Source organism: Meleagris gallopavo, chromosome 1 (genome assembly GCF_905368555.1).
Source record: "Meleagris gallopavo chromosome 1, MGAL_WU_HG_1.1, whole genome shotgun sequence".
In the NCBI taxonomy this organism is placed as follows: domain Eukaryota; kingdom Metazoa; phylum Chordata; class Aves; order Galliformes; family Phasianidae; genus Meleagris; species Meleagris gallopavo.
In genome coordinates this window covers 152,670,333-152,694,821 of record NC_139404.1, presented here as the reverse complement: position 1 = coordinate 152,694,821, position 24,489 = coordinate 152,670,333, and the positions used below count along the sequence as shown (strand labels likewise).

Sequence of the window (24,489 nt, the reverse complement as noted above, 5' to 3'; positions counted from 1 at the left end):
TTTCTAGGTAGGTGTCTTTTTGTCAGGTTTTTGCATTCTTTTTTCATGTAATCTTGCAAAATAATAAACAGTGTTTTCTCAGTTGCACAGTTCCCACAGTTATTCTGAGTAACAGCAGTGAAGGTGTTCTCATGTAACATTGTGTAGTTCTTTCCTTCCTTAAAATACTGGCTATAAACTGCAGTTTCATTCCTTTAGTGAACTTATTGATATGAATATGTTCTATTGTTTTGCCTCAGTTGTAGAAGATATTCTGTGGTGTTGCTGATTAAAACAAAACAAAACAAAATGTTCTCTTCTTGTTTGAAGGGATCTCATGTTAGGAGGAGACACTTCTGTTTTGTTGTGAAAAATTGATGCTTCTGATATTTCTTGCAGGCTTATCTATATTAATATGAATCTATTTAAGTGTGGAATAACTGTTACTTAATTCTCATGTGTGTGTATCTGCTCACTGGATAGATTATAGAAGGAAGAAAGAGAAAGGCACAGATTATGTAATGACCATTTACAAGGGTGGATAGCAATAGGACAGGAGGGAATGGTTTTAAACTGAGACAGGGGAGGTATAGGTTAAATATTAGGAAGAAGTTTTTCACACAGAGGGTAGTGATGCACCCGAACAGGTTGCCCAAGGAGGTTGTGGATGCCCCATCCCTGGAGGTGTTCAAGGCCAGACTGGATGTGGCTCTGGGCAGCCTGGCCTACTGGTTCGCAACCCTGCCCATGGCAAGAGGGTTGAAACTTGATGATCACTATGGTCCTTTTCAACCCAGGCCATTCTGTGATTCTATGAGTTGGGTTTGCTCTTCTCAGGCTTCTTAAACATCTTCACTGCAGATAGATCAATAAAGAGGTTTCCTCAAATAGCATTGGATAGGAAGTATGATGAAGCTTTTAAGGGAATCTTTCCCTTCAGGAACTGGAGCACGAGGGTTTCCTCTTGAACACCAGGAAGCTCTTCAGTGCTGTGTAGGTGATGGAGCACTGGCACAGGCTGCCCAGAGATGCTGTGGGGTCTCCACATTTGGAGTTCTTCAAAAGCCGCTTGAATGTGGTGCAGAGCAACCTGCTCTCTCTGTCCCTGCTGAAACAGGAGAGTTGGGCCAGATGGCCTTCTTAACCATCTGCGGTTCTACACAAAGCTTACCTTAATAAATAGGGAATATCTGTTTAAGAAATTCAAGCACTTGGGTTTTAGGTTATGGTTGTCCAAGTTTAACAGATGTTATAGTTGCTCTTTCTTTCCTTCTTAAGTAGCAGTGTGATAGGTAACAGATCCAAAATTTTTTTTGTATTTTGGTGTCTAGGTGTAGTATAGGAAAGATGACAAAAGGTTTTGAATTACATTCCTTTCAGAAGTTCTGAAGAATTTCAAGAAATGTAAAAGGGCATCCTAACAAGTACACCTACAAAAAGGTGTGTTCTTGTCTCTGTTCATAAGACCATCTGTCACGGGGTTATCCCTAAACATAAGTCCGTGACAGAGGGGCACAGGCCCCGGGGGGGGGAAAAAAAAAAAAAAAAAAAAGACACAAAGGAGCGAAGGAAAAAAAAAAAAAAAAAGGAAGGGGTACTAACTAACGCCGGCCCCAGGCCGCGCGCTCTGAGAGAGGGGGAAGGGCAGAAAGCTGGCAGATAGTTTTAACAGAGAGAAAACACAGTAGCAACGATCTGACCGTTCTGATAATGAACGGTAATTTACTAAATTTAACCAAATCAAACAAAATGAGAGAGACAAGAGTACCCAAAGTACGAGTCAAACCACGATAGTGCGAGAGAAAGCACGTGCTTTTCTTCGCGGCAAGCTGAGACGGCTGAACCGTAGCCGGCGGGAGAGGCAGACGCTCAGGTCCTTCGGCGCTCCGCCCCACTTCCTCTTCCCGCCAGGTCCTCCTCTCCCATTAGGATACTCAAAAGTGCCCATAAAAGGCAGTAAACGGGACCAAAATATTAACTCTTTAATTCCCACTGATCCATATGATGTTCTGATGTGGAATACTGACAACAACAAAAAAACAAAAAAACAGAACACAAAACCATGACACCATCAAAGACCCCAATTTTGAATTATTGAAGCCCAACATCTCCAATATAAGCAGCTGGCATCAGATATTCTGAAGTACTCATGGTATAAAGTATCATCATGAGTTTCTTCATATATGCTCTGACCTATGATTTCCAGTTAAAGTGAATATTTAGTACTTAATAGGTGAAAAAAAAAAAAAAAAAACCTTTCAGAATGGGTTTAATGCCTTGGTAAATAGTGCTTGCTTCTTCCATTTCATAAAGCTATTTAAGCTTTATATATGACATGTAAAACATGGGGATTTTGTGTGTTTTTGTCAGCACTATTCAGCACAATTTAATTTTTTTTATTATTATTTTAAGATTTTGGAAAGTGTATGATGATGTATTTCACATTGCAAATGCTTAATTATGCTTCTTATGTATATTTGACTATTTGCTTAGTATTACTCACTATCTTCTTTTCCAGTTTCTCAAGCAGTTAGGTATACATCCTGACTGGCAATTTGTAGATGTCTATGGTATGGAACCGGAACTGCTTAGCATGGTGCCAAGACCTGTATGTGCAGTGCTTCTTCTCTTTCCAATAACAGAAAAGGTAAATGTTTATTTAGTAATGAGCTGATCACTTTTGTTGTAAGTGAAATGGGAATGGTCTGTTGGACGAGGGTTTGAGCAACCTGATTTAGTGGAGGATAGCCCTGGCCATGGCAGGGAGGTTGGGACTAGAAGATTTTTAAGGTTCCTTCCAAACCAGACTGTTATGTGAACCTTATGCCTTGGTGTCAGAATCAAAATGAGAGTTAAGTTTTATTCAGGGGCCTCTTGATTAGAAACAAACAAAAGAATGCTTATTTCATAACTTTCTTTTGATAACTTTATGTGTATATTTCCAGTTTATCTTCAAGTGTTTTAATTGATCTGGAGGAGAAGAGAAACATCGAGTAGTTTTCTCGTGCAGACAATTCAGAGTTTTAAACTGCACTGTGAAATGGCACAGTTCTGCTACTTTTAGCAGAAGGCCTCAATAGCAGGAGCACAGTAAGAGGTGGAGTGTGGAACATTATCAATTGCAAGTATTTCTTGAGTTTTTGTTTTGCTCCACTGATGAAACTTCAATCATCTTCAATTCAGTTATCACTACCAATATGGCTTTTATTTCTTGGACAGTTGGGGTCTATTTTTAAGGTGGAAGAGTATATATATTTTTACTGCTTACTCCCATCCATTCTATTCCCCTCAGTATATATCAGTTTGCTTTTAGGGCTGGATACCCTTGTTAGCATACAGATAATCTTAGAGTTATTGTCTAGTTTAAAGATTAACAACTGTCTTAGTCTGCATTGTAGGTTGTAGAGAGTGGAATGGTGTGAGTCTTGGGCATTTTGATCCTGTTCCAGTGAATCTGTATCAAGGGATAGCCCATACTGGAAGCAAACTCTTGAGGTGATTTGGGTCAATCCCTGCTCAAAATTGTGTTTTTAGTGTTCCCGGCAATGATTTTTTTTTTTGATGGAGAATGACTGGAAGCTGTATTGCTTCTCTAATCTGATCTGTATAATACATTTCATGACATTTTTTACTTAATTAAGACTTTCCTTATTAATTTGTTGATAAGTGGTTTCAATTTAAAATGTTTTCTGAATGCACTTGCTGTTATTTTATATATTCAGAACATTGAGATAAGCTGCAGAGTACAATCCTTATGCTGGAAAAATTTGTCTGTTACTGACTGAGAAAATTTTCATACATTCTTCACGCTGTTCAACATTCAAACTTTACATTCATCATAATTACATAAAAAGTCCATCTACTTCAGTATTTTGTGCCTGAAGATGATCTAGGCAAAAGGAGGAAATAGCAGCATCTTCTATAACATTTACATTGGGTTTGTTGTCTTTTTTTATCATCCTTTTCTATTTGAGGTGGCAGGGAAAAAAACCCACTGCACAACATAAGAGATTTTCTTTGCTAGTTCTTAATCAATGATAAGCTTTACAGTAGTATTTGAGATTGTTGAATCAAACAAAATTGTCTTCATTACTACAGAAAAATAAACATTTACCTTATGATTATGGCTTTTAAAGAGCTATTTTGAAGCTGTGAGCATTATATGAATCTTAATATTCATGGATAAAAGTGTAGTATAAAAAGATAGAACTTGTAAGAATGCTTCAAACTGGTTAAACATCTGAAGTATTACAGTTTGCTTGATAATGCTTTTGAGACCTCTCTCCTTAAAAACTTGTTGGTATAAAGAGAGATCTTGACTGGTGCTCAGATCAAGGAAATATTTTGAACATTCTTGAAATGCTGTTAGATAACACATATTTCAAAGTGATCATTTAACTGTGACTTCTTTTTTTTTTCTGATATAGATGTGATGCTGAGCTTTTCAGTTGAGCAAGTCTACATAAGCTGGTTCTGTTAAGAGTTGCAAGATGGATTTTGGTTTTATGAGGCAGCTATTACTTATGCAAATTATTTTTGCATTTTGGATAGTATAGCCAGTATCTATATTGTTTGTGAAAATTATAAAACTTTAATTCTAGTATGAAACCTTCAGAACAGAAGAAGAAGAGAGGATAAAAGCTAAGGGGCAAGATGTCAAATCATCAGTGTATTTCATGAAGCAAACTATCAACAATGCTTGTGGAACAATTGGGCTAATTCATGCTATTGCCAACAACAGAGAGAAAATGAACTTTGGTAAGTGTTATTTGGTTGCTGGCTTGTTTTTGTTGTGTTGCTGTTTTTTTCCTTACTACTGGGGAAGATCTGGAGGGACTGACAGGTTGTGTACTATTTTCTCTGTCCATCTCTGCTGAAAGAGTGCTTCTGCCTATAATTATAAAACCAGTATTTCACACTAATTCAAGTCTAGAGCACTCAAAACACTTCAGTCTGCAGCAGGTAGCAATTCCTCTTGCAGTAGGCGTTCATGTTGTAAATGTAATTATATCTTTAAATCTTTCATTGGATTCAAGCAATCTGTAAGATTTGAATGATGTAGGAGCTAAAGCATGATACAAAATATGTTAATGTATGTCTTTTTTTTATATTTAAGAAACCAATTCATCACTGAAAAAGTTCCTAGAGGATTCTTTATCTATGACTCCTGAAGAGAGGGCCAAATATCTAGAAACTTACGAAGTTGGTATTTTTTTTTTTTCTTTTTAAACAATTTAAGAATTATTTGCATGATCAGATAGTTGCTGCAAAAAATACCTGCCTTGGTAGTTTGAAGTATTTCTACTTGCCTGCGGAGTGGACTGAAAGGATAGTCCTACTTCCTCCTTTCATTTATGCCTTTAGCTGTAGCACACAAGGAACCAGTTCAACTGAAATATTATCTCTCTTCCCTCATAATTCCTGACAATTAGATGAGTGAGCCGATAATGTGGTTAGTTGGATCATTATCACTGCTGATTCAGAGGATGTGATGGAAGATCTAGCCACTGACAGAAGGTCAGAACAGTGTTGTTGCTCGTGATGGTAATGATCACCTGTCAAAATGAATAACGTAAGGATTTGCAAGATTGAGTTCAATTCAACCTTATTGTGACACTCTTGCAAATAAGGATGAGGGAAGTACTAGCAAGCAGGAAAGGTAGAGATTTGCTGAAATGTTCTGCAGAAATGCTGGACGCAAGATGTCCAATCAGAGCTTCTACCTGAGTGTTGGGTTTACTTAAGCCAGGAACTGATTCTTAACAAAACCACTGTTTTCTGTGTGTTAAAGAGCAATTACAAACTGTTACGTATTTGAGTTGAATCGAGTCTGATGAAATTTCTCCTTGGAAGTGGAGATATTTGTTATCTAATTTCTCTACCTGTCTATTATAAGCTCTGAACAAAAGAACTTACAGCATTAGCAATTGATTAAAAAGAAGAGTATATATTGATTCTTAAAGTAATATAAGTACCTTATGTAAAATCTGATTGAAATGTACTTCAATTTTAGGCAATTCGTGTCACTCATGAATCCAGTGCCCATGAAGGTCAGACTGAGGTATTCATTTTGTTTTCTTTGTTTTCTTTGTTTAACACATTTGTTAAAAGCTACTTTGAATGGAATATAATAGAGTTTAAAACAATCATATTAAAGATTTATTGAGAAATGAGATTATTGCTTAGTTTGCAGTATTGCGTCAGTCAACAATTAGGGCATGAAATGGTATTGTGGGGGAAACAAATGCACGTGAAGCTTTACAGGCCTTTGTAACAATAACACAGATGATCTCTTCAGTGTTTATTTTGCTGTAAAAGAGCCAGAAATTGTGCTTAAATCGAAGTCGAGATTAGGACATTGAAGCATACAATCCATAGTAACCATACAAATGAAACAAACGTTGTGTAAGACTTTGAAATGTTTTCATTCAGTAAAAGAAATACTACAGAGCTCACGTTGTTTATGTACAGATATTACTTCAGATGAATTTTCACTAATAGAAACATTCATAAACTTTTTATCCCAAAAGATTGAGTGCCATAAAATAAAACAACAAAGAAATGAAGATCTATGTCTGGGAATAAAGAGATTTACTGTGCTGCTTGATCAGTACTACACAATGCTCCTTTATGTATGATTAAACCCATTCCTATTTTACCTGTCAACTCTGTGTATGCTCCATGTTATACTTTGCTGTGGTTCATCAAATATGGGAACAGAGCCTCAAAAATCAAATCGGGTTTGGAAGAATCTGTGTAACACATTTATTTTCACTGAGCTGTGAGATTGATACTGAGTAAAAAACTGACCTTGGTGAAGTTTTGTGAAGGAGTGTATGTAATGTTTTCTGTTGTTTTTTTGGGTTGTTTTTTGTTTGTTTGTTTCTTTGTTTGTTTTTGATTATTTTTTGGGAGAGAGGGAGGAGTTTATTAAAGTTCCCATGGCAGTTGGTTTATTTTCAGGCTCAAAGGCAGAACAGCTCTGTCAGTTACTGAGAATGTATATGCAGGTTTAACATTCGTCATTTTCTGTCTGTTCATACTAAGGCGGTTCTCCATCTTCCGAGTTCAGATTTCAGTATCTGTTATACAGAAGAAAAATTGATTGTTGATAGCACTGCTTTGTCTATGACTTCAGTGGCTCATCTACTTCCTTTTATCTATTTTTGAAGTACAATGGGTGAAGATTTTTTTCATCTTATGGCTTGTGGTGTATATTCTACACATTGCAGATGAAAGCAAAGCAGACCTTTCTGCTTACCCCCCATCCCACTATCTGGAAACCTATACTTAATCGTTCAAAGTGAAGAATGCATGAAACTTAAGATAATTGTTTTAATAATTTCTAATATTGATATTCATCTTCCTTTACGGTGGTATGAGTTGTTTTGATTTTTTTAAAACTCTTCTGAACTTTCTCTAAATCAGTCAGGGATGGTTCTGCTTTTCAATAAGATGTCTGCACAACTTCAGATTTCTCTTCGTCTTCTAAATGTGAGACTTGAAATATTCTGGTCTCTTTTCAAATAGTCCTTTTCCAGGTATTCTTGGCAATCTCAGTAAGAGAGGTATTATGGAGGATTATGGATTCTACTTATTGCTAAAGAAGGAATATTTTACTTAGACACTTGTGAAACAAAAAACTTATTTAATTGCTCTGGGATACTGTGACGTTGATCCAGGGAATACTTCGTCTATGTACTCTTACAGAAACTATGGAATGATTAAAAAAGAGGATGGAAGGGCTATATAATTCCTGAGTGACTTTATAAGGATTCAGGAAGCTTTTAAGTAATAATAGAATCCCTTAATAAGGGACAGTTAATTTCTTAGCCTTCCTCAAAGTAATTGGTTTCCTGGTTGAAGTCATGCAAGTTTTCATCTTTTTGAATAGTGACAAAAGATGCTGACTTTTTTCATAATAAAAGTTTACAAGATTGTCTCAGCAAACGTATCTAAACAAAAATACTGAGTAAGTAGTGGCCTTAGTGATTCAATGTGAATATTCGTTAGACTGGCAAACTAACTTTTTCCTGTCCTTCTGCTTCTGAGGTTGAAATAGTACAATATCTTGAATACTATTGTCCAGGGACTATTTCTCTGAATACTTTTGATCCATTAACCAAAGAAGGAAGAAATAAACAAGTTATTGTACTGCATGATTTAATGGCCTGAAGATCCTGTCCTACCATAGTGTGGTTGAGTTGGCAGTGAGGCCTCTCTTTTCATCTCCACAGGAGCAATTGCTTTGCTTTAAAGTAGAGTTCCTCTTAAGCAAAACAAAATACGTGAAATGTGAATATACTGACGTAATGAGGGGTTAAGAATGAGTTAATCTTATAGTCTGTTCCGTTCAGTGGAACACTGACTGTTGCTGTTTTACGTAATGATGAAGGGACTGATGAGCAGCATGCCGTTGATGCTGAAGTTAATGTATGCATGTCATACAAGAATGTTGACTTGTCTTGCAGGGTAAGTTTCTCACACTTTCAGATGAAGAAAGAAGAGATCTCATTCCTCCTTCATATCTGTTATTACTAGGATTGCTTTCCTGGGAATTTAAAGTTTCTTTCAGAGCGCTGGAAAGGAATATGTTTTCCTTCCTAAAAATCTTGGGTTTTGTTTCACACTTACCACCACTTAATAGCAAAGACATTTTTCATACAAATCTTTCCTTTGAATAAAGTGGCTTATGTGGTTGCTTAATAATCACTGCATACAAAAAGTCTTTTCCAGGTCTCATACAGAATTAAAAATTAAGAGAGTGAGCTGTCTTATTATTTCAACATGAATAACTTAATTAATAACTTGGTTTGTGTAGTTCTTAAGAGCAACCTGCTCTGCAAGTAGTTTTGTGCTTCAGAGAGGTGTTGCATACTACTGTCAACTCAAATTCTTCTGCAGACATTGCTTAAACTCAGCAGTGAATGGAATCACTTCCCAAAATATAAAATATGGCAGTCAGATTTGCTGATTTGGGTAAGAGACTACTACTCCTTTCAAGGTGCTGTTCTTCCTCTCTCCTGCAAAATGCACTGTCACACCATTGGTCATTATCTTGCTGAGGAAAAAAAAAAAAAAAAAAGGAAAACAAGAAATTTTCTGTAATCTTCAGATGTGGAAGTTACAAAAATAGCATACTGATGGGTTCTTCTGTGATGATATTTCTTCTGGGCTCTGATGTCTGAGGTGTTAACGATTCTACCTTTAGTGCTGCTAAATGAAGTCTCTAATTGTTGATTTCTCCTGAGAATCCTGCTAAATAAGGAGCAAGTTGTTTTTTGAAATCTCAGTGACTTCTTTATTTTTACACTTTGCTATTGGATTTTCTGCTCTTGTTTCTGTTCCATGTACATGAGTATTTCAAACCTGTAAACAACACAGGACTACCTAGAAATAAAAGAAGAATAGTAAGAGTAAACCAATGCTATCTTGCCCATTCTACATATTTCATTTGTTCATTTTTTTCTTGTCTGCAGGTGGTAGGATTTATTTCTACTTTAGAACAGCTGGTCATCAGACTTATAGTTTCTATATTTTAGAGAAAAGTACTAGATGAGGGGAAAAAAAGAGGGAGAAGAAAAATAGCTTTTTGACAGGGTAATAACTGTGTAATTTTGATATTAGTGAACTGCTGGGTTCAATTAATGGTTGCTGCAAGAAAGAGAAGAGGTGCTCCTTTCACTTCTGGCATTTATCATTAATGTGGGATCTATTTAGATGAAGTATTATGATGACTTGCTAAGCAAATTGATTGAAATTAACAGCTATAGAGTATGGAGTATGTAGTATTCTGTCTTAATGGATTCATTAATAGGCCTTTCGTAGCTGAGATTCATTTGCCTAGCTTAAAAAGCAACAAAAAGGGCAACAACAAGCCTGTGTTCCTAGCCATTTTATGTAATTTTTGGTAATACATTCAAGGCTCTTGTGGCTAATTAGAGACCGTGTTAGAAATAAGCATTTGAAGTAGGTTTTTTATATTAAAATGTGAGCTTTAAAGAATTTTACTTGGCTTTGTTTTTTTCTTGTTAAAACATTTTAATACTTTCTTAAACTGATGTTTTTTTCTTGTTATTCTTTCAAAGAGATGAAATCTTTAGGAGCAGTTGAGCAGTTTTCATTTCAGTAATTAATTAATGACTTGCAATGTAAAAAGATTATGGATTTGGATTTCTCTCGTAGGCCACATTTGGGCCAGATTTGATTCAACTTTTGTGTTAATGCTGCTGGATTTTTTGGCTCCATAATTTTACTTCTTTACTACACTAAAATAAATAGATAAAACAGTGATACAGGTATTTGTATGTTTAAATCAGGTAGGGCTGTTTAAAATTATTTGAGAGTAGCAAACAGGAAAATCTGTGAATAATTCTACTGGAGAAGCGTGGTGTTGATCCTAGGGATTTTAAGGGTGATTTGATACTTGTCATGTGTTCCACTGCTGATCTGAAAGAGAGCAATTAATTTAAGACTGTTGCAACATTCTTTCTCTTGACATTTATGCTGCTGGAACTTACTCCTTCTCAAATGTCTGTTATTTCATATCTGAAGGTGCCTAAAAAGGGTCTATATGCTTTTGATAAACCTAGACAGATCCAATGGCCTATATAGACTGGGGTTTCCAGCTTCAGCTTTGAGCAGAAGTTGTAGACTTTTTTTTTTTTTTTTAATCTGTTTCTTTTGTTGATTCTTTTGCCAGAGATGACAGCCATGCTCTTGGAAACAAAAAGGAACAAAAATCCATTATTTGCCAGTTTGCTACTTTTTATAAACCTTTTGCATCTCTCACTCCTGAAAGGCGGCTGTTGGTGACACCAATACAGTTGTAGCTACTCAAATAGTTGATGTGTAGTCTTTGTTTCTTCCTAATTTTTTGGTTGGGCGCATACTTTTGTTTATAATGCCTCAAATGTCTGAAGATGATGAAAGAGCTTATAGAATCATAGAATGACCTGGGTTGAAAAGGACCACAATGATCATCTAGTTTCAACCCCCCTGCTATGTGTGGGGTTGCCAACCACCATACCACACTGCCCAGAGCCACATCCAGCCTGGCCTTGAATGCCTCCAGGGGTGGGGTATCCACAACCTCTCTGGGCAAGCTGTTCCAGTGCATCACCACCTTCTGTGTGGAAAAACTTCCTTCTAATATTTAACCTAAACCTCTCCTGTCTCAGTTTAAAGCCATTCCCCCTTGTCCTATCACTATCCACCCTTGTAAACAGCCTTCCCCCTCCTGTTTATACGCTTCAAGTATTGGAAGATAACCTGCTTCTTTGGAGAACTGCACAGTCTTTTAAGCTCGACCTTATATTGTCACATCTTGCTGAGCAGTAGTTTCTTTTTTGTTCTTGCAGTGCCCTCTTCTGCAGTTCAGAAACTGCTGAAACCTTGAGCTACCACAAATCTTAACACTTCTGATACCCTCTTATAACAATAAAAAGAATGCAATCCATGGATGCTAGAGAATCCATGTGAACCATCCAATCGGCAGTGATCGTTAATGAGGAATTATATATTTCCCCTTATAATCTAAGGGGAAAAGAAATGATACACAGATCCAGATCATTTGCTATGATAACTTTAGAAAAGCTGTTCTAGCTAGAAAATGTTATTTGTAGTGATACTGAAAATAAATTACCTTCTCAGTATATGGCTGTAATAATGTGGGTAAAAGAACAAAAAGTTCTACTCATGTATTGCTGACATCCATATCAACTACTTAGCAATCAACTGCAGTTCGGTTCTGTAGTGCAGAAAAAGGCAACCTATAGCATATGAAATATTTTTTAAAAGTCTAATTGGCGTTTGGCCAGTGAATAAAATTTAGAGAGTGGTCTGTATTTAGCTTCTGCTTTTCTAAATGCTTTAACATGCTTAAGTCTTGTTCAAATCCTGTATAGGTAATGGTATATGAAGTTTTGGCCAGCTGCGTGTCTGTGGCAGTTTGAAATTGTTCTGGATTATCAGGTTACCTTCGGAAAACAAAATCAAAATGCAACTAACTGTCTTCCATCAGCTTAATGAAACAGCTTGTTCTATGGTGTTGTAGGAGCTAATGGCGTCAGAGAAGTGCTAGAAGCAAACTCATGGGGCTTAACAAACTAGACTTGCATCAGCTTTTGCTGACGTAGGCAGCAAATACTCGAATAGTTGTAGTGTTACATAATTGATGACCTGTTTGTGCAAAATCAGGGTATTGCTGAATGGTTACATTTGGCTTCCCTTAATCACTTTTTGTTTTAAAATTCAAATGATAAAGCAAACTTTTTTGTGTATCTTCTGGTATTTGTGGCATGTAGAAACACTTCCCACATTTAAGACTGAATGTTTTTGGACAGGGAAGTTTTTAGCATAGTCAATGCGTTAGTGCTTAGCAGCACATGATTTGTAGTATTTAGAAAGTTTACTTCTTTAAATGTTATTCCAGCATGGCCCAGAATAATGTTTCAAGCAAACAAATGCAAGTTGATTTGTTTAAAGGCCACTTGAAATGCCCATGTATTTGATACTGGTTGGAGACTAGTAAGAGCTTCTGATTTCAGTGGTCTAAATTCCTAGAGGCTCCTAATTTTCTCCTAAGGTTACTGTTGCTTTTTTTTTCTTCTTTTTCTTTAGAGGATATTGAGTCTGTCCAAGTAAGTGAAGTTTTATGTATAGTGTTTCAGTTACTAGCTATTATGTAAGAGAGGAGAAAACGGAACTGGAATATAAAATATATCAGCTGTCTCTAGGAGCAGAGAACACACTGCCTTTGATTCTGTAACGTCTCCTGTTTGTTCTTTTTCGTACACTGTGTACACATATTTACCATCTTACAGCTCTGGCTATCGGAACTGTCTGCATGGCTACATGAGGCTCTCAAATGAGAAGACTGAGGTGGTGCACTTGAGCTGCCAGCTCAGATGAAAGCAGCATTCTTGCACCTCATTGGACTGCTATGAAAAAAAACCCTTAACTTTTGAAAAACAAAATTGGTGTCTGGCTGTCAGAGTTAAGAACTAGTCTCAGATGTTCACCAAAAACTGAAATAGTTGTGCCCACCAGCATTCATAAGATCAAGAATGTTTTTCACATGAATTGAAATTGGCGGCCACTCAAAAAGCTACCCCAGCTTGACTTCTTCCTTAACTTGGACTGTAACTGCCAACTGCCAAGTCTGTAAACTCGTTTAGTGAGTCCTCAAAACTATAATCTTGCTTGGAATGCGCTAAGTTAGACTTTAATCAGAGTTAACAGTCATTAATGTTGGCAAGACCTAAGTAAAGTCAAGGCACTCTGTTCTCAACTGCTGTAAAACTTGAACTTTCAAAAATCTCTGCCTCCCTGTGGGATTAGAATTTATTGATAGAGCAGAAGTATAAAGGAGCTTCCCTTTCATTTCTGCCAGGAACATATGGGGCTGATTTTATTTTTTTAAATAGCCCATATTCCTCAGTGTTTCTTCTGAATAATCCATACATTCTTGAAAAAAAACACTTGCATTTCTGGAGAATATAAAAACAATTATACAAATGCTTCTAAGATGATTTTTGTCTATGCTAGCATTACAGAACAAGGACATTATACTTCTGTAAAAGTGATGATGATGCTGCCTATAGCTTTTTCTTTTTTCAGCTTATGCAGCAAGAAGTGTAAAAATAAGTATACTAGAGTAGTGTGAAAAGGTTTTGGAAATTGTATTTGGTTAGTATTTGACTCATGGCATTACCCTGTATGACTTGTGTGTCAATCTTGGAGACATGCATCAGTCTGTTTCCTGTACTGTTCTGAGCAAATAACTAGTAAGTTATTAATACAGTATTGCTCTGAACTGTTATTCTGAGTCTTATGCTTAGTTGTAAAATTTGTACAGAGGAACCCTGCTTCCTAGAATTAAATAAAACTATAGAGGATATTCGCACCCATAAATTAGCTGGTGAATTCAAATAGCAAGTATATGAGAAACAAGTGAAAGTAACAAAATGTTTCTATGGTTTTACATCTCACATCTCTCCAATCCATAATGTTCTGGTGCTGTTCCTGCATTATATGATCAGAGAGAGTAAGTAGCAGGTTCTTGGCATTCTTGCTCACTGGCACCGTGCAGGCTCCTTATGACAGGTGGTGGTTGACTTCACATTCAAGATTTTTCCTCAGGCAGCAGAGAAACTGATTTGGCTCTCTTTATCCAATCACTAATCCAAGGGAAAAAAAAAAGAAAAAAAAAAGCAGAATGAACTTACCATCTTTAAGGCAGTTGCCACTTTACTCATACAGCTGGAGCTAGTTGGTAGGCTAAAATTACTCGGGCAACTAATGTTGCATCAAGCTGCTTTCCTCTGGGAAGGACACTAAAAATATGTACTTGGGTGTGCAACAATGCTGGTCGGTTGATTTTAAGAAAAAATATCTTTCAGAGTAAAAGCTGTTTAAAAAAGGTAGTTAATCAGGATTTTACAGAGCTCCCCAAAGTTTGGATTTTTTTGTAGATCTACTAATTTTTGATCACAGAAGTCACCATTGTGATAATCTAGCTTGACTTTTGCCTAACATAGGCCATAGAACTTAAATATAGGACTTGAGAGACAGACAAATTATAACTAATTTTGGAAAGGCTTTTTGGGTGCTCTAATCTCAGCATTCTTGCTTGTATTTAAGCTATGTCTTTATCCTTATGTTTAGATAAGTAATAGTTTCAGAATACTGTCCATCTTAATCCCTCATTGAAATGACAAAGAATACTGTGAAGATTTTCTCCTTATTGGTTGCAGAAACATTCATTAAGTGTACCGGTGCAGAAGTTGTTCAGCTGGCAGGTATAGTCCAATTCAGTTTGAAAACTAGTCACACTTTCAATACATATTAATGCTGATAATAGATACATGGACACTGAACAACATGAACCTTGATTTCCTGGCAGTTTGCATGTTGTGCAGGACTGCACTGTATATAATGAAGTTTTAGTTAGGAAATAAGGCCTTTCCTGCATTTGAGGTTTTCATAATATCTTCTGCTTGTGTGAATTCTGTTGGTGTGCTGTTGCAGATGAGCTCATGATCCACTCAGAGGTAGACAAGCATCTACCTCTGGAATACTTCCTTTGACAGGCTTATTTTCACTGTTCTGGATGTTCATCTTTTTAAAAAAGCTGGAAGAAAACTAACATCCTTCAAGAGTGCGACCAAAACAGGCTTAAAAAAGCTGTTAAAGAAGTGAAGGAAGGAAGAGAAGGAGGATCTTTTCAGACTGTGTAATGTGTAGATTTAATTTGGATATGGAAAAACACTAAGATCATTGACTTTTAAGGAAGAAAAACATGCACTGCATTGCACATTGTATTGCAATACAGACTTTAATATTCTTGTTTAATCCAATCATGAGCAAGTTACTTAAGCAAAGCAAAGAAGGCCTCAGAAGGTGGTGGAAAAATGATATATATGGAATATCATTTCTGAATATAATCTTAAAGCTAAGATAACTCTTATGTTGCCCTTTTGGCTGGAAAAGTTGCATTTTTTTTAGTGCCTTCTCAACATACCTCCATCTCTACTGCAGGGCTTACTGTGCATGTACTACGTAATGTGACTACAAGCAGTTTATTGGGCGGAATTGTGTGCTTATAGATCAACTCAATTGAGCATGTACAGAACATATGACAGGGCCTCTGATCCCAGGGCTGTGTGTATGACTGATTCAGGAGACAAAGACCAGGACTAACAGTATTTTATCTCTTCCTATTTTCAAAGCTTCCAGTGATGATATGCAGTCAGACCTCCTTTGATCTCTGTCCCAGTTCAACTAACATTTGTATCCACACAGTGGTAGTACCTCAAAATGGAGGAAAGAAGAAAGCCCCGGTCCCTATACAGTTTGTCAGTTGACAGACAAGGATCCCTCCTTAGAGGCTGAAAGAGGAAGGTGCATGGCCTTTCCACTAAAGGAGTGTCCTGAACTTGAAGATGATAGATGGACAATTTTTTGTAACCAATAGGAAATTCATCAGTAATAAATATTTCTACTTGGAAAGAAATGATTGCAGTAGCAAATGCCGCTCAGTCTTGTCAGATCTTCAGTGCATTACACATGAACTGAGATACTTGTCTGGACTGAGCAGACAGATGCTGTCTTTCTAAAGTCTGATAGATTTGGGCATGAGCTGGGACCGGAGCTACTCAGCGTTATTAAATACGTGCACTTTTAAACTTGCACAGTTCTTGGGACCTGTGGAAACTTTACAGCATGTGTTTCCTTGAGATCTTAGATTTAAATGGCTCTAAGCTTTATTAGCAGCTATACAAAGAAATAAGTTACGGAGTGGGACAGAAATTGATTTCCTAAACCTTCTTTTTGGACTTTTAATTTCTTAGTAATGTGTTTTTGTATTATGGACTACTAATGTGTTTACTGGTTTATCTGACAATAACATTGAATTCTATTTCAGGCTTTTTCTTTTACCACTTCAATTATCTGAAATGTTATAATTTTCAGCACTAAAGCATGCTCCTGTGATTTTTTTTTTTTCATTCTTGTGAAGTTAGTTTATTTTCTCTGCAGTTTGCTAGCTGTTGATGAGTCTTGTCCAAATAGAATGTTTAAGCTTCTGATTTGTCTTCCACATTTTAAATTAAATGTGACATATACTGCTTTGTGTCCTTTATTTGATGATGTATATTTAGCATTAATTTCATACTAATACTGTCATGTAGTTCTGTTGTAATATATGTATTTTTAATATTCAGTTGCAAATAACTTGAGCTGACAAAAGCTTAATTTATGCTTATTATTAAAGCAGTGAATGGAATTTTATGGCTACTATAGCCTTGTTAATTAGATAGAATCTAGTATTAACTTTGCTTTGACAGAATTCCTATTTGCTATCTGTTGAAATTTCAGTCTTGCAATGCAGAAGTACATTTTCAGTGGAGAGAGTGTTTCTCTTTGTCTGATTGATCTCGCAAGAGTAATAACCAGTATGGTAATTAAAAGTTAAAAGGTTTCCATGAATGGAATGTTAAAAAGAGGAAGAATACTCACCTGGAGATGAAAAGCCATTGGTAATAGTTGCCTTATATTATAATGTGAATTATATTTTATGTAATTTATATAATATATATGCTGGTTTTTTTAACTACCTCATCTCTTTTTGGGTCTGTTTAGGCAAGGGGTGTTTTTAATATGTTCTCTTTATTTTAACATTATTAACTACAAAAGAAAAATTAAGCATTATCGTTAAGAATGATAGGAGTGTGGAATTATGTTAAATGTGTTGACAAGATCAAAAAGTCCATAAAAACATATTTCATAATTTTGGTCATCTCTGGGCTATTAAATATAAAGATTGATGGTGTTCAAACTGTTACTTATAGTTTCTAAGCAATTAAACTAAGAGTACGGAATTTTTTTTCATAGAAAAAATAATCAGCATTGGTGGAATGCATCAAAGCCAGGGTGAATTCCTTCTCTCAACAGTTCTTCAATTTTATTTCTTTCACTGCTTCCAAGTAAGCAGTTGTTATATTGCAGTTTCCATGAAGACTGACAACCTTGTCTATTCTGATAGCAGAAGCTTACCAAACAGTAAAACATAATCTGGTGCATATTGTCTTTTATCACAAACTTCTGGTTAGCATTAACTCTTTAAATTTCTGTCCCGCTGTGCATTTTAATCTTATGGGACCCTCTGAAAGTTGGAAAGTTGGGAGTCTGTCAACTGGGGGGTCATCTTGGAGCTGTGGCTTACAGGTCTTAACAGTCATCTTTTGAAATTTTCTTAGGCAAGCTGATCTTGAATTGTTCTAAAACCACCTGTTATGTTACCTAAATATAAAAGGTCTCATTTTAAATCACTTCGTGTAATTTGGGGAAAAAAAACAAAAACAAAAACAAAAAAACCCAGAAGACATGGTACAAGTATCTAATGGCTATTATACTTCATCTGTAAGTTTCTGACTCTTAAAAGTGTTGTCAAAGCTAAATTCTTCTTTGTTCACATAGTTACAGTTTGGATTGGAGACTTAATCCTTGTCCTCTTCTGCAGTGCTACTGAGATTCAGAATGCCTGAGAATGAGAATTAGGGGAAAAAAAATCTGGAAAACTTGACTCTGTAAACAGGCAATGAGACTTAATGCTTCTTGCTTATCTTTGAGCCCTAAAATTCCTGCTGTACTTGTGCTTATTCTTTGTGAAGAATTCTTATGCCTGTCCTTGTGTTATGAGATCAGCAGTACGGGAATAGAAAGCAGCAATTCATTGTCTTGACAGGAAAAAGAAAAAAAAAAATTGAACAGCGGAGAAGGTGAAATGCTTCAAAAATGCTGCAAATAAGTAAATGGTTTTGACAGGTGCTTATGCTTTGATTAAACAAAGTGAAAATCAGTTTTTCAGAGAAATCTACCTACTGCTCAGTTACTAAAATCTACTAACATTGTTCAAGTACATAATGTGGGACACATCATAGAGAATGGCAGTGGCCAGTCTGCAACTTCAATGCATTCATGAGCAGCTGGCATCTCAGCCCAGCTGAGTGGGGTATTTCATCAACAGATATGTTTTCTTGTGGAGCCCTGCAAGGATTGCTTATAAGACTCACAGCACTAAAAAATTTCTATCAGTGATACAGAAGGCAACATAAAATTACAAGTTAAAATCTACTGACAATGTGTAGATGAAGAAAGTAGTCAGGAGCACAGGACATCACAGGATAATCTGCGTTGCCTTCCAGATTAGCTTCAAAGAGTATTTTTCTGAGGCTGAATAAATCTATGTAATTATCACAAAAGAGAAGTTTATTCCCAGAGAGAAAGTGAGGGATTGTCTGACAGACTGAATCATAACATTGTAAGGTTGGAAAGGACCTACAAGACGATCTAGTCCAACCGTCCTCACACTACCATTGCTACCACAAGCTACTAAACCATATCTTGTAGCTCCTTATCCAGACGCCTCTTGAACACTGACAGGACAGTGGCTCCACCACCTCTCTGGGCAGGCCATTCCAGTGCCTGACCACTCTCTGAGAGAAAAAGTTTCTCCCTATGTCTAATCTAAACCTCCTCTGGTACAACTTGTGGCCATTTCCTCAGGTCCTGTTTATTGTCTGGGAGAAGAGGCCAAACCCCTCCTCATAACAGCTTCCCTTCAAGAAGTTGTAGAGTGCAAGGAGGTCTCCTCTGAGCCTCCTCTTCTCCAGACTCAACAATCATAGCTCCCTCAGCCACTCCTCGTAAGACTTGTGCTCCAGACCCCTCATCAGTTTCGTTGCCCTTCTCTGGACACGTTCCAGGGCCTCAATGTCTTTCTTGTAGTGAGGGGCCCAAAACTGAACACAGTGTTCAAGGTGCAGCCTCACCAGTGCTGAGTACAGGGGGATGATTACCTCTCTGCTGCTGCTGGCTGCACTATTTCTAATGCAGGCCAGGATGCCATTGACCCTCTTGGCCGCCTGGGCACACTGTCAGCTCATGTTCAGCCGAGCATCAACCAACACCCCCAGGTCTCTTTCCTCTTTACACTCATCCAGCCACTCAGCCCCAAGCCTATAACGCTGCATGAGGTTACTGTGGCCAAAGTGCAGGATCTGGCATTTGGCTTTGTTGAACGTCATCCCATTCACCTCAGCCCAGCGATCCAGCTTATCCAGATCTCTCTCAAGGGCCTTCCTCAGGCAGATCAACACTACCTCCCAGCTTGGTGTCATCTGCAAACTTACTGAGGGTACACCCAATCCCTTCATCTAGGTCATCAGTAAAGATATTAAACAAGATGGGCCCCAGTAACGATCCCTGGAGGACACCACTTGTAACAGGTCACCAGCTGGACTTAACTCCATTAACCACTACCCATTGGGCAGGGCCTTCTAGCCAGTTCCTTACTCAAAGAAAGGCAGCCAGTTTCCCCAGAAAAATACTGTGAGAGACCATGTCAAAGGCTTTGCTGAAGTCTAGATAACTACATCAACAGCCTTTCCCTCATCCACCAGTCTGGTCACCCAGTCATAGAAGGAGATGAGGTTGCTCAAGCATGACCTGCCTTTCATGAACCCATGCTGGCTGGGTCTGATCCCCTGGATGTCACACACATACTATGTGATCTCACCCAAGATGATTTGCTCCATGACTTTCCCTGGTACTGAGATCAGGCTGACAGGCCTGCAGTTCCCCACATCCTCCTTACAGCCCTTCCTGTAGATGGGAGTCACATTGGCAAGCCTCCAATCCTCTGGGACCTCTCCAGATAACCAGGAGCACAGGTAGATGGCGGAAAGCGGCTCAGCAATCACCCCCGCCAACTCCCTCAGCACCTGAGGGTAAGCCTGTCCGGTCCCATGGACTTGTGACAGTCCAGATGGAGGAGGAGCTCTCTAACCGTCTCCACCTGAATCACTGGGGGTGTATTCTGCACAGCATCCCAGACTTCCAGATCAGGGCATAAAGTGCCCTGAGGATAACTGATCCGCCTATTAAAGGCAGATGTATAGAAGGTGTTGAGGACCTCAGCCTTCTCCTTCTCTTCAGTGGTCACATTCCCCTCTGCATCAAGAGAAGGATGGAAATTCTCCTGGGTTCTTCTCTTACTGTTGATTTATTTATAAAAGGATTTCTTATTCTCTTTTACTGCAGTGGCCAATTTGACTTCAAGTTGGGCTTTTGCTTTCCTAACTTCCATCCTGCATATCTTAGCAGCCTCCCTGTAATCTCCCGAAGTAGCCTGTCCCTTCTTCTAGAGGACACAGACTCTTTTTCTTCAGGAGTCTCAACAATAGTTCTCGGCTCATCTACACTGGTCTTCTTCCTTCTTCCTTCTTCCACTTGCTGTATGGCATTCAGGAACACTCTGTTCTTGTGCCTTTAAGATTTCCATCTTGTGGAGCATCCAGGCTTCCTGGACCCGTTTACCCTTCAGGAGCGATTCCCAAGGGACCCTTTTAACAAGCGTCCTGAACAGGTCAAAGTCTGCCCTCTGAAAGTTCAAGCTAACAGTTTTGTCAGTCAACCTTCTTACATCTCCCAGAATAGAGAATTCTACAGTTTCATGGTCGCTCTGCCCAAGACAGTCCCCAGCCTTCACATCTCCCACCAGTCCTTCAGTGTTAGTGAAGAGCAATTCTAGCAGGGCACCACACGTTAGGCTCTCATACCAGCCGTGTAAAGAAACTATCTTCCACGCCCTCTTAGAAACCTCTTGGTCTGCATTCTCTGCACTGTATTATGTTTTCAGCATATATCAGGGATGTTGAAGTCTCCCATGAGAACAAGTGCTGGCGATCGCGTAATTTCCACAAGCTTAGTGGGAGCTGAGGAAGCAGGGTAGGCAGGTGGGGGGGGGCTCCTGTGATGCCAAGTTGGAACTCTTTTCCAACTCTCCTCATCTGTCAGGTCTGCCTGACTGTGACAGGGCAGGGGGTCAACCACTTTTCTGGGGGTATCTCCCTCACACCCTTCCCTCTGGTACACCAGCGAGTCACTCCAGCAGTCAATTTCCCCCCACTCACATTCCCTCACCTCCTCCTTGAGCTCTACCATCAGGCTGAGCAGCTTATCCACCTGGTGGATCACACAGGTGGAATCCCTGCTATCCTCCCCAGGCAGCAGCAGGCTCAGGCATTCCTTGCAGGTGGAGACCTGAACAGCCACATTTCTGGGCAGGTTCTCCATGTGGGTTGCCACGGTTTTCATGGAATAAGCAAGGAGGGACAACGCTTACATTCCTCACCACTTGACCCACCTCCTACACCCACAGCTGCAGCACTGTATGGACAGTGCAGGCTATGCTCACTCACTGACACATTCTCAGTCGGTAGTAACAAGTTACTGTGCTCTCCAAGATTATTTAAAGCTTATCACCAAGTGCCGAGGGCAGGTGATGACATATTTGTAGGGTGTTTAAACTGTGCTGCGAATGTGCCAGCTCCATCTCTGCTTGCTTAGCAGCTCGCCCACAAGCTGCTAGCCCCCCAGCACAAGTGTGGCACTGTTGCTGGCTTCAAAAAAAGCCTTAAAAAGAGTTTTTTTGTTGGCCTCCAGATCCCTTGCTCAGTGCAGTCTTACCTGCTTTGAATCTAGTCTCTGCAGCAGAATGAAGATGACATAGAGGATTTTTTTAATGAGTGGACAGGATGAAGCAATGATGAGTGATAAGCTAGAGGTTTATCATCAGCTAGATGTGAGCCCCTGATTTGACATCACGGTCAGAAGGACTAGTGTAATCCACTGTTCCATGTTCATAGCATCATTGAGCAGGAGTAGAAAGGAAGCCTTTATCATTTAAGACTAATGTATTTATTAAACCATATGAAACCATTACTGTTTCTGTAGTCAACCTATGTCAACCTGATTGTTTCAAATTTTGGCTTTCTCAGATTTATTTTGGTAGTCAAGAAATTGTTAAGTTTGAATGTATGAATTTTTTTTTTTTTTTGCGAATGTGTTCTAATCCAAAAAAGCTTTATTGGTCCTGTGGCCTGTGTGGGACAGAAGATCGAAACTAAATCATCACAATGGTCCTTTCTGATCTTAATATAATTTCTGTAACTTTGTCAGTTGCAGCTGAGAGTCATTTTTTAACACTTCTGTGGTCTTTCTTCTAATAGTAACAATTTGAATGGTTTAACATAGTCCTACTGCTTCCACGGATACTAAGGGGATCCAGAGTGTTAATGGCAATACTGCCACTGGCCTGCTATTTTAGAAGAATAGGTGAAAAACTTAGGAAGTTGCATACCTCACCACGGTAAGATTCCCTTTTTCTTTGCTTTCCTTTTATGTTAGACATGGAACAGTAAAGAAAGTCTGGGCTCTATCCACACGAGTTAAACAATTTGTTTCAAATCTCTGAGGAGCACAATATAGCTTTCCCAAATTACCAAATAGTTGTTACATTTTTTTGTAACTATAGAAAAGATTGATAACTCTTGCTGCTCTCAGCTATTTCTTTCATGATAAGTTACTTTGATCTCCTCTCTCCTTGCTTTCCAACAGTCTGTCTTCAGAATGAGTCAGTTAACTTATGTTCTTACTACAAAGTTCACTGGGTGTGAATAACCTCTATCTTATTAGGAGATAAACCTCAGATTTGAACCAAGTCCTTGCTTAGTTTAAATGTTCTTTTGTCATCTCATTCAAATGCAACAGTCTTGATTATTATCTATTTAGAATCATTCAGTTAAAGGACAGTATAATAAATAGTGGACATCTTTGCGGTTGCGTTTTTAGCTGTGTTACTTCAAGTTTAAGTGAGCTAAGTATGTTCTTTTCTAATGTTTATGTAGTCGTCATCGTCCTCGCTGTCTTCACCACCATCCTCATCGCAGCCTCAGGTTAGCCACAGCAGAACGAAGGCTTCGCTATTGTGTCAGTCTGCATCCCTCTCCTGGGCTAAACGTAATCATGTAGGTCCTGCAAAAGCTACCAGTCCGTCAGTCCGTCTTCGTCGTTGGCGGCCCTTGATACGCCTTCCATCTGTTGGGCTTCATTCTGTTGTAAGTGTAGTCCATCTTCAGTCTTTTCTTACTCTGACACAAATGGCATTCTGCCAGATACTTCAGTCTTCAAGGCATCATATTATAATTTTTGTTGGGATACTTTCTCAGCCATTCTTAGGATTTTGTTCTTCCTTTTTTTTTTTTCTTTCCCCCATGTTGGACAGCAAGAGTACATCACTCCATGTTTTGCTGTTCAAGTATTTTTGATTCAGGACATGTGCCAAATCATTTTCAGAGCATAGATGAAGCTTGCCCTTCATGAAGTGGCTTTCCTTTTTTGTTGTTGTCCACAGGCTCCAAATCCAGCTTCTTCTTTTTATCTCATCTTCATGGTCTTTCATTTGGATTTGCTAAAGCAAGGGGCTTCTCATTTCTTGTTGAATAACATTATTTCTTCTGTGTTTGAGATCTGCCTTATGTTCTCATATCCTAAAACTAGTCTCCTTTTCTTTTATTCTAAGTCTTACTTAATGGTTTTTGGATGTTTCAATATGATTAAGTGTTTCTTGTAATTCCAAGGGGCTCGCATACTTTCTCACTTGACATCTGTTTCTTTATCCAGTTTCTTTCTAGGCAGACCTTCTAGTTGAAGGTGAAGATATTCTAATAAACAAAAACTTGTCATTGAATGTGCTAAAACATTTTTCCTTTTCCCCCGTTTTTTCTGTTACCCTGTTGTTTTTTCTTTTTCACTTACAGGGCTTATCACTTACAAATGTATCTTCAAAATGTAGAAAAAAATTGCATGCACAAAATAGACAGTATTTCTATACTGTGCTATGGCTACAGTTCATTTCAATGCTAAATTAACCATAATGTAACCAAAGATGGAAGTTACAGCATATTGTGATTATGCTAGAAGCACTGTTGATTACTGTAGTCTTACTTACTTCATGACATTTCTGAAAGCAACTCCTCATCCATTAGCAGTGAGCATTTGTTCTGATAATTTACAAACTGTAATTTCATTCAAAAAGTAGGTGCCCTTCAAAAGAACTGTATCTGGCAAAACAGAAGCCACTACGATAGCATTAAAATAATACTC

General features: G+C 38.1%; 1 protein-coding gene across 2 annotated transcripts in view; it reads left to right on the top strand.

The window, feature by feature from the left end:
* Window positions 1–24,489, top strand: part of UCHL3 (ubiquitin C-terminal hydrolase L3) — a 252,357-nt gene that overhangs the window by 217,963 nt on the left and 9,905 nt on the right. The window contains exons 2-5 of one of the 2 annotated variants that reach the window (XM_085215738.1): window positions 2,500–2,626; window positions 4,581–4,737; window positions 5,096–5,181; window positions 5,993–6,040. In XM_085215738.1, the coding sequence (XP_085071864.1) occupies window positions 2,552–2,626; window positions 4,581–4,737; window positions 5,096–5,181; window positions 5,993–6,040 (366 nt within the window). In that variant the 5' untranslated portion in view covers window positions 2,500–2,551. Of the gene's footprint in view, window positions 1–2,497; window positions 2,627–4,580; window positions 4,738–5,095; window positions 5,182–5,992; window positions 6,041–24,489 lie in introns of both variants that reach the window. The other variant, XM_085215737.1, reaches the window with a different exon arrangement.